General features: G+C 42.2%; 1 protein-coding gene across 1 annotated transcript; it reads left to right on the forward strand.

Annotated features, from left to right (window-relative positions):
• Window positions 1-2,272: 2,272 nt before the first annotated feature.
• On the forward strand, window positions 2,273-7,047 carry FAM237A (family with sequence similarity 237 member A). Its single transcript, XM_074911380.1, has 2 exons — window positions 2,273-2,681; window positions 6,899-7,047. The coding sequence occupies exons 1-2, from the start codon at window positions 2,273-2,275 to the stop codon at window positions 7,045-7,047; spliced, it is 558 nt and encodes a 185-aa protein (XP_074767481.1).
• Window positions 7,048-10,705: the final 3,658 nt, after the last annotated feature.

Here is a 10,705-nt window from a genome sequence, read left to right on the forward strand (position 1 = left end):
TACAGGCCCGTCAGCTTGACTTTGATGCCCAGGAAGCTGATGGAGCAGCTTATCCTGAGCACCATCACACAACACATGAGGGACAACAGATGCTCAGGCCCAGTTAGCGTGGGTTTATGAAAGGCAGGTCCTGCCTGACAAACCTGATCTCCTTCTATGACAGGGCGACCTGCTTACTGGATGAGGGAGGCTGTGGATGTAGTTTACCCTGACTTTAGCAAGGCCTTTGACACCATTTCTCACAGCATTCTTCACCGAAACTGGCTGCTCACGGCTTGGATGAGCACACGCTTCACTGGGTAAAAAACTGGCTGGCTGGCCGGGCCCAAAGAGCTGTGGTGAAGGGAGTTAAATCCAGTTGGTGACCAGTCACTAGTGGTGTCTCCCAGGGCTTGGTGTTGCGGCCACTCCTGTTTAACATCTTTACTGATGATCTAGATGAGGTATCGAGTGCACCCTCAGTCAGTTTGCAGATGACACCCAGCTGGTTGGAAGTGTTGAGCAGCCCGAGGGTAGGGAGGCTCTGCAGAGAGACCTGGCCAGGCTGGAGCCATGGGCTGAGCCCAGCTGGGGGAGTTTCAATAAGGGCAAATGCCGGGGGCTGCCCTTGGGCCACAACAACCCCCAGCAGGGCTACAGGCTTGGGGAGGAGTGGCTGGAGAGCTGCCAGTCAGAGAGGGACCTGGGGTGCTGATTGACAACTGGCTGAACAGGAGGCAGCAGTGTGCCCAGGTGGCCAAGAAGGCCAATGGCATCCTGGCTTGTGTCAGCAATAGCGTGGCCAGCAGGGACAGGGAAGGGATCTGAGCTCTGTGCTCGGCACTGGTGAGGCCGCACCTCGATCACTGGGTTCAGTTTTGGGCCCCTCACTACAAAAAGGCCATTGAATGACTCGAGCGTGTCCAGAGAAGGGCAACGGAGCTGGGGCAGGGTCTGGAGCACAGGTCTGATGGGGAGCGGCTGAGGGAACTGGGGGGGTTCAGTCTGGAGAAGAGGAGGCTGAGGGGAGACCTCATCGCCCTCTACAGCTCCCTGACAGGAGGGTGCAGAGAGCTGGGGATGAGCCTCTTTAAGCAAGCAACAAGCGATAGGACAAGAGGGAATGGCCTCAAGTTGTGCCAGGGAGGTTGAGACTGGATATTAGGAATCATTTCTTTCCAGACGGGGTTGTTGGGTGTTGGAATGGGCTGCCCAGGGGGGTGGTGGAGTCCCCATCCCTGGAGAGGTTCAAGAGTCGGGTTTGCATAGCACTGAGGGATCTGGTGTAGTTGGGAACTGTCACTGTTAGGTTAATGGTTGGACTGGATGATCTCCATGATCCTTTCCAACCTAGTTGATTCTGTGAAAATGCACAATAGAAGCATTATTGCTAGAAATGAAATCTCATTGGACACAGCTGTGCCTTTCTGACCCCAAATGGTTAAAATTCTCAGGATTTCTCCCACTATAGCTGCTACATATAACAATTTTAACGATTTTTCATAATTTTAACATAACAGACAATTGTTACAGTGATTTGCAATAAACATCTGTACTCTTATATAAATATATATCTAATCTCATCACAGGAAAGATGTGGACCTGTTAGAGCAGGTCCAGAGGAGGGACACAAAAATGATCAGAGGGATGAACACCTTTAAAAGATCCCTTCCAACACAACCAATTCTATATGCATATATATATGCTGTACAATACAGCTGCCCTGCTGTGGCTTTGCTATACCCTCTTTTCAGAGCTGTTCTGCATTTTAGCAGGTAAAACACTCCTGTTCAACAGATGATTTTGCAACCTACCATTAATTCATTAAACACACTTTCAACAAATATTTTTCCACCTGCTGTCCACAGATCCCTGTGAGTCTGCAGACTATTTCAAAGGGCTCATATAATTTTGAGGAAAGCAAGACTGTCTAAAGGCTTAAATTCTTTGTAAAAAGGAATGGATATTTACTGAAAAAGGTTAGGGATCTGTAAATCAAGAAAGGCTGAAAACTTTCAATATGAAGAAGTTCCAAATAAGAGAGTTCATCATATGGATTTGAGGACGATTAAGAAATTCTAACGCACACTTCTGCTGCACAGAACAATGCAGCTCTGCTACTATTTATATTCATACATGCAAAAAAAGCATACACAGCTCTTTAAAGAGCAGAAAAACAATTATCAACCTCTGAAGCCCTTCCATATCATGTAAGATACCAGGGCTTTGTTCCTGCACCTAACAGCGAGAAGTTTTTCAGCTTCTTTTGGTTTTGTTACATTTCAGTGACACAATGGACCTTGGGAGCAGAGGAAGAATCCACTGCAACATGAGACTTACCTGCACTCTGCTAATAATGGGAGCGTTCTGCATGACACCTTTCCTCTGCCACAGCCAAATTGATCCTCTAGCTCTTGGGCGAGCAGACCCCCAGTGTTGGGAATCCTCCTCAGCTGTCTTACTGGAAATGAGGAAGCCTCGCATTTCTGACTCTGTCAGTGGCTTTTGGGACTTCATGATCTTCCTGAAATCATCAGAAAACTTGAAACATGGGGCTCTGTTCTGGGACCTGGCTCAGCTCTTCTGGGATATCTATGTGGACTGCGTGCTCTCCAGAACCCATGGCCTAGGGAGAAGGCAGCTAGCAGAAGCTGAACAGAAGATTGCTACTCTCCATTCTCAGTTCACAGGGAGAAACCAAGGTTACTACTCCTTTAATACATGTCTCATGGGCAATAACTAGAGTCTAGTAGGAAAGAAAAGAGATACAGGCTTATTGCGTTATGTGGTAATAGTACAAAAACACAGGACAGTTCTGCACAACCACCCCCCACTCGAGTACAGAGCTGTGCTTATGTTCAAAGTGATCTCAGTAAAAATTTGACCTCCAAATAACCTGAAGTCTAATGGCAGCTTATACATTTCAGTTTGGTAGAGGAGGAAGGGCAGCAGAAAGTGAAACATAGGAGGATTCAAACAGAGAAGGCAGCTCAGCAACTGAACATACAAAGATACTCTCCCACACCAGCATTTTTACCACTATTGTGCTGTGGAAAGGCTAGTTCTGAATTCCTCATTCCAAGAGGTGCACCACTCCAGGAGTGTGTCACAGTGGTGCTGCTGGGAAGAGCAGCAGTCTTTCCGCAGAAGAGTAGGGATATGTATACTTGCCATCTAGTAGTCTACCGCTAGATATTTCTTATTTCCATACTGGTAACTTTGCCCAACACACAATGGAAACAGACCTAGGACTCAGATACATGCAGGCTTTCAGACACAGCTACAGCTTCAGGAGGAAGAACACCACCTGTGATGAAATCCCTGATCTCCAGGTTCCCAGCCCTCGTGCAGAATCCCCAGGCTTAAAGTGTCTCCACATGTGGTGAGAACTGGCACCTCGCAGCAGGATCTGCAAAAAGTAGTATGTCAGCCTCTCCGTTCCCAGCAGGAATATACAGCATAGCTTTTCCTAAATCTCAGTCCCTTCCGAGGCTTCAGTTCTGATCCTGCTACCAACAGATACATTCTTCCCCTGAGAATGTCCACTTTGAGAAAAGGGCAGGTGCTATGACTTGGTGGAGGGGTGGAAGCGCTGCTGCTGCCGCCACCAGCACCAGCGTAGTGCATCGGGCCCACAGGGAGAAGGTAGAACTGCCTTTCCACTTGAATGGACTCAGACCCTTATCTCCACTTACTAGATCAGTGTCCTAGTTATTAAGGTATTTGGAGGGAATGTCCATGGAATATGAAGAACCTCTCCAGGCAGTTACCCATTAGAGTGTCTCTAAAACAAGGGACTTGAACTCAGGATTCTTCCACCCCAGGGATACTATACCACCGGATAGTCCAGCTCTTGCCCGCAAAACTTAAAATGCTTTGTGTATTGAAAGATAGGATCTGAGATAGGAAGGACTGAGGGGTCCTTACCCCCATTACCTACAGTATCGTAGCCATTAGACTGGGAGATAGGAGCTGTGTTTGAATCAGACTGAAGAACTAACTCACACACACAGGGCCAGTTTCTAAATGCTGAGCCAAACAACCACTGTCCACATTTTAAAAGCAAGGAGTGGAGCCTGTTCTGCTCTGCAGAGAATCTGAGCTACCACGTAGCTCTGAGATCTTTACTGTGTTGGCTCCTGCTGATGGCAGGCAGCACAGAACTCCTTTCTGGTTCCCAAGTGGCCTTAGACATCACAAAGGCAACAAGTTGCTCAGTCCTGACCAGACTGATGCACTTTTGGGTACAGAAAGCAGCTTTAGACACATGAGGCAGTAGTCCTATCAAAAAACTGACATGCCCACCAGGCTAAAGCACCAGATGAATTTTTGTCTTCAGGATTGCAGCTTTGAATATCACTATATAAATTCCTCCTTAGCCTTTTGTTTACATCTGGCTCTTCATGTCTGTATCACACTGTGATTTTCCTAAACAAAGACCTTTTGTTCCAGTCAAGATTAAAAGTCTGATGTATTTTTAAGAATCAAATTATGGGTTTTGTGATTAATACTGACTTTTGTTTACTCCTATACAGAGAGATTTTAAGCACGACTAAGTATTCACACTTTAACACAAACAAAGATTCCCCTCCTTCTTTTACCTCTGTTTTATGAGCTGTAATCAGTTAAATCTGGTTTCTCTGTACAATTGATTAACATCAGTCAGTAGCAGGCAGCCTATAGCAGTGACAGCCTAAATTTTTTTTTTTTTTTTTTTTTGAGGAGTTAACCTCTCATCCAAGTCTCCCAGTTTCTTAACAAAGCCAGCTGTTTTAATCTTTGTAACCCTCAACCCTACTGCCTGGTTTCATCAGTGAAAGCAGAAATCAGTTGTTAATAATTGCAGATAGAAATCACATTCGAGCGAATGATGAGTAATAGAATTACCACTTCTTATGTGTAAAGAGATGTACAAGCCTGTTTTCTTAGCCCAAAGAGCAGCACTAACAGCGTTTAAATGACCTTGTGTACTTCATGTCTATATGGATGGGTATGAACACCTTTCAGTAGGCTTGTTCTACAAGTTAAACAACAAAGCAAGATTTTTTTTGCTTTATACTGTTACTTTTCCAATTGTTGATAACATCTTTATTGATCTACACTGAAGTTTTTCATCTTATTCCTCTTAAATATTCACAATTTCAATTTGGCTGTGGTTTTTTTTTTTTAATTGCAAACAGGATCATAAATCAGGAGCAATCTGTAAGCTTCATTCACTGTAGTTCCTTAAGATATAACTGAATTAGAAAAGCAAGACAGAGATCCAGGCTTGGTACAGAAATGCTGATGCTAAGGTGTTATTATTCTAGTGTCAGATTTCAGAACTAAAGGATAAATTCCATGAAGTCATTGTGGAAACTGAGTATCAGGAAGTGAGCTTTACTAAGAAAAAAAACCAGAAAAGCCCTTCAAGCCAAAAAATCCTAGTGAAGGTCTTAGTAAAGACTTCTCGGTAGTACTGAGCAGAACTAACTTCATCACATCTAAGAAGCGCTTCCACAGTTCCCCATACTTCACCCTTCTATGAAGCAAGTCTGTCTAGGTGTACACCAAGGCAGTGGCTGAAGTGGCCCAGGTCCAGACTTACGGGTTCAAACACATTTTCTGAACTGGTCTAGTCCTGCCAGGCTCCTGATTGTAGTTACTAACAGGTCTGAAGATACTCTTCGAACTCTACGCTATTCACGCAAAATACAACAAAATCAGAATAGCTGTATATGAGTTATCTGACAAACTGCCTTCATCCAGCTAACATCCAAAATAATCCAGCAGCATTTCAACTTCAGATGCCCTGCAGAGAAGTGTCAGCTTTAAACTGAGATAAGTAGGGAGAGTCCTTTACAGTCACCTGGCAAAGGCACCTTTAGTAACTCATCCCTTTCTCCTAACAAAAGCCAAACACTATAAAAAAAGCAGGCTTCATAAAAACATTTCCAATATACTACAACACTGGAGTTAGATACATTATAGCTGTGACAACTCTTAATGAGCTCTTAATTCAACTATTAATCAACTTCTATAAGAGTTAATTTAACTCTTAATTCAAGAGCCACAAGGAAAGCATGACTTTGGTACTCACTGCAAATCTTCCTAAGAACAGCTGTACAAGAAGATTCTCCTCAAAAAACCACATAAGTGCATCCCCACTATAAGCATTTGAAGAATACAAACACAGAAACATCTCTATGTCTTTTCTGCCCCTTTTCTCCTCTCCCAGGCGTCCCCCTGCTGCCTCTCCACCCAGAGTGGCCACAGCTGTGCACACCCACCTCACAGGTGCTGGTATCTTGGCTCAGATCAACCCTTCACCTGGCCTAAGGCACACAGAACCTGCTGTCCCAGCCCTGCTGGGTTCTGGAGGGCTAGGGAGGGTAGTGGTGCAAGGGCTGTTGTATTACGCAATTGAAGGACGGTAAATAAACAAGTACTGTGTTAGCCAGTTACTTTTTCAGAACAAATGTGTCTAAAAGAAATAAAGCCAATCTGCTGGCTTTCAGAGATCATTGCAAAGAAAATGTTCCATAGCTCCTCAAGGAAATAACAAATATACTACTAAACAGAGGGAGAGATCTCATCTGCTGTGCAGGGAGGTTGATGACAAGCTGGTGAGTCAGTAAGACTGTGAGCAGACTCGAGTGCTTCGACTCTGCTACTTACAAGTGGAATAGGTTTATAGGAATACTGTAGGAAAATGTCCATGATGGGTGAAAAGATCAAAGTAACCTGTCACTAAAAGGCAGCTTGCAAATGGAGGGATATGGCTACTGCCAAAACAAGAGTTTTGGGGGCAATGCTGATAAAACGGGGGCCAACAGCAGCAAAAGATGGAGGAAACATGGATATGGGAAACTTGAGTATTCAGCTGCTCTTTGCTGTTTGGAAATCGATTACTTATACTCATTTTCATGTCACTTTTCAGGGATATTTTCTCATATTCAGAGGTCACCAGTTCTGAAGAAGAAAGACTCGTTTGAAGATTTAATAAGTATCCACATGGATAAGAGTAGATCTACATTACTTGGAAGAATCACTGGAGAGCTAGGGAAAAAGAGAAAATGGCACATTTAGTCCAAAATCTTGATTTGTAGATTTTTTTTTAACTACTTCTCTTTAAGTTTTGCATTTTAATCCTCACTGATGTCAATTTACGTGGTGGAAGAAGGTCTATAACTATGAGCACTGTATGTCTGATAAACTTGGACTTGTGGGGTTTTTTAATTACCTATTAATACAGTCTCCTTAATAAACTGCATGATTTATAAGCAGTTGCCTACTTTAATCTGTGTGTATGTCAGACTTTTTGGAATGCATGTGACCTATTCAAACTATTGTCTTTTGGGTGCCAAAACAGGAAATAACTAATCCTACAACAAGGCACAGACAAGCAGAACAGGAAGTGTGAAAAGCCTCCACAAGGCAGGGTTAGAGTTGAGACGGTGATGTTTTATTGTCTGCATAGCTGTACATTTGTACAAAGCAACCACTGCTGAAAGACATCATCCCGCTAAAGAAAAGTACATATTTTTATAATAAAAATACCTTCAAAAAATATTTTTGTTTTCTAGCAAAAGGGTTAACAGGTTTTACCAGCTCCTCTGTTTGCTTTCACGTTATATTTTTAGGTTATTTTCCCTGAATTTTTAGTTATTAAAAACACCCCACTTAAAATGTTATACATTCTCACTTAAAGTGTTTAATCGGAAGAATTCTCATAAATAATTTGAATTTGCGTCTTTTTTAGATTGCAAGTTCTTTGTAGACAAATCAGTTTGACTGTTACTGATAACTCTAATAGGCAATTTAATATTAAACTCATGCAACATAACTTTGGGCAGGTAACATTTCATGCTTTGATGAAATGAAGTATTTCCACTGCCTGGCTGGCTGAATGCAACTACAAAGTTCAGCTTTCCAGGGCAACTACATTTAGTTGCTCATTCCAAGTTTATTTTCTTGAGCATGTGGCAATATTTGGTTGCCTCTTTTTTTTTTTTTTCCAAATGCCTAAAGTAAAACTCATTTGCTGGGTGTGCATCAATGCACAAAATACCGAAATAGGTTCAAGTAGGAAAATGCGTAAATGAAATCTTAAAATGGTTACTGGGCCAGAGCAAAATAAAGCTTATACATAGTGCCATTAAGTGGAATTTCAAGGAAGCAGACAAAAAACTGTAAGAAGGCTATGAGCTTCAACGGCACTGATTTGTGCTTAAAGTTAAGCATGTAACAAGCTATTTAAATGTTCAAGAGAGGAGGGAACACTAAAGCAGGATGAGCACAGGAACATACAGTTTAGTGAACTCAGCAACAATCCCCCAGCTGCCTCCGCCTGCAGCCACAGCCTGTGGAGTGCTCTGCTACCATGTGTAAAGGAGGCAAGAGCATTGTGACAACAGATCTGCTCACTCCTCTACTTCTGTTGTTAATTATCTAAACTATATTAACATATCTAACAGCCCCATCGTGTGCAATTTTGTATTAACATAAGAGACACCATCTTCACCCACAGTCCCTACAGCTATTAAGACCAGCAGCTGACAAAGAGCGTGTTAAGGGCTGGATACCTCAGCCGAGTAGGATCGGAACTGTAGTAGACCAGATGTTACCTGTTCCCATATGCTCTCAAGCTCTAGAAAATGTTAAACCAGACTGATTATCTGAACTGTTTATCTTAGATGCTCTTTCACACAGCTCTTTGGGAAGAGGCTAGTGATTCCACTTTAAATAACCCCCACCTGTAACAGCCTAGGAAATGGGTGCTGGCAGCTTTCTTCCTCCCTTCAGATAGCAACAGAACTGGTGAAATACCACTACGGGCCAAGGTGGTGTTTAGCTTAAACAAATTTGCAATACTTCTCTGCTTCAGCAAGCTTCTTAACTAACAGGTTGTAGCATCATTTGGCCTTTGAGGAATGGGCAGGAGAGGATTAGTATGTGGAGGAAGGACTGAGAATCTCTAGTACAGGTCACACTATGGAGAACATTTGGAAATTCTGTGTTATTAATTGTGCTGAAATAAAAAAAGCAGATGCAAATAAATACATGTAAACTTGCAAGTGATAAAGTTCCTAGAGGAACGCCTACCTCCAGCAATTTATTCTCTCTGAAGGCCTTAGAGCTCAATTCTACTTTATAACTTAGGTCTTGCTTGCTTTTATCCAGGTCTCCACAATTTGGCATGAAAACACAATCAGATAATGCTGATGTTTGCTATTGATTCATCACTATAAATTGGGGCTTTCTAGGGTGGCTGTGTTAAGAAAAAGCAACTGCTGTATGAGATGCAATCAGATTTGCTGTACGGGAATAATTCAAAATGTCCCTGTGGTTAAAGACAGGATATTGCCTCCTACCACTCTCCCCTGTAAGCCTCCTGGCAGATCTTGGGGTGAGCTAGGATTTTTTTTTGCAGATACAGTTCCTGGCTTACTGTTTCTCAGTCTGTGTCAGAAGAAGGATGAGATGAAAATGTCTGACTGATGTTGGTTACTTCATTTTCAGCTGAACCGAGTAACAACAAAATAAATACCTTGGGGTTTTGTGCCTTTCATCTTATAGGGACCTGGCAGTTAAACAACTGCTTATTAGCATGGGAAAACACTTCCTTGAGTCTTTATGTGTGGCCATGAACTAAGAGGTCATAGTGGTTCAGGAATAATCTATTTATAAGAATTTGTGCTCCAGACCTGTCGTATGTTGCATCAGACCAAACCGGTATTTGTTGGCTGTCACTGTTTCCAACCAATTTCAATTCAGATGCACTCACTCTGAAGGAGATTTAAAGCCTCATCAGAAGCTGATAGATATCTTCCCATAATCAACAGTCAAGTTCATTGGATTGGTGTTCCTACCACTTGGCACTGGTATATTGCAAAAGCTACTGAGCTTCTATCTCACACTATATTCTGTTTATGTGATAATAGCCATTTTCTAGTGACCTCATTATTATTTGTTTTCTGAGGTCCTCCTCCCTCAGTTAGTTAGTTAACTTTTCAACCTCTTCACACTTCTTTTGCTTGTTAGCTTCCAGTTGCATACCATTATTTGTTGTTGTAATTCTTGAGTGCAGTATGTGTAATTAAGGCCTCCTGTGACCAAAACTAGCAGAAAGAACCAGGAATGTTCATTACTATCACTACCACGGTGTAAGGTCTTTCAAGAAGGTGGCTGAGGTACTACCAACAGAAAACAAGATTTCTAGCCATTTTAAAGAGTCAGACAGTCCCTTTATCTTCATTCTGAAAAATACAAGACCAGGAAAATCACTGTGGAAAATTAAGCATTCTGCTGAGCAGCTTTTCTTAAGCATTACACTTTTCATTGGCCTTTTCAATCACATCAGTCTAAACCCTGTTTGATTATACACGAAACAAAGCTTCAGAATATGTAATTTACCCGACTTTTCTCCCAAAGCTTCCAAAAATATTTTGCTTTCACTCAAACCAAATTTATTTTCTTAGTAATCACAGAAGAATTCCTGTAAAAACTAGTATTTTCTCTCTTGGAAAGCTGGTATAGTTCCAGTGATTCAACTAAAATCCTTAGAAGTATGCAAATCTTCTTGAACCATAACTGGTTTTGAGCCCACATGCATATACTCATTCACTATTTTTTATGCATCTCCTGCAGAACAGTGATAGTAAGTGGCTGAATCTATATTCTTTCTCTCTGAAGTGGTACTGAATCATTTCCATTTCTCAGATCTTTAAAATACTTCTGTGCAGAA

Source organism: Athene noctua, chromosome 7 (genome assembly GCF_965140245.1).
Source record: "Athene noctua chromosome 7, bAthNoc1.hap1.1, whole genome shotgun sequence".
NCBI lineage: Eukaryota > Metazoa > Chordata > Aves > Strigiformes > Strigidae > Athene > Athene noctua.

What these genes read in the sequence shown, in the direction of transcription:
- FAM237A (XM_074911380.1), top strand. Translation starts at nt 2,273, where the DNA reads ATGGACCTTGGGAGCAGAGGAAGAATCCACTGCAACATGAGACTTACC. An exon ending in GTTCACAGGGAGAAACCAAG is followed by an intron (nt 2,682 to 6,898) that starts GTTACTACTCCT and finishes GTCACTTTTCAG; the next exon opens with GGATATTTTCTCATATTCAG.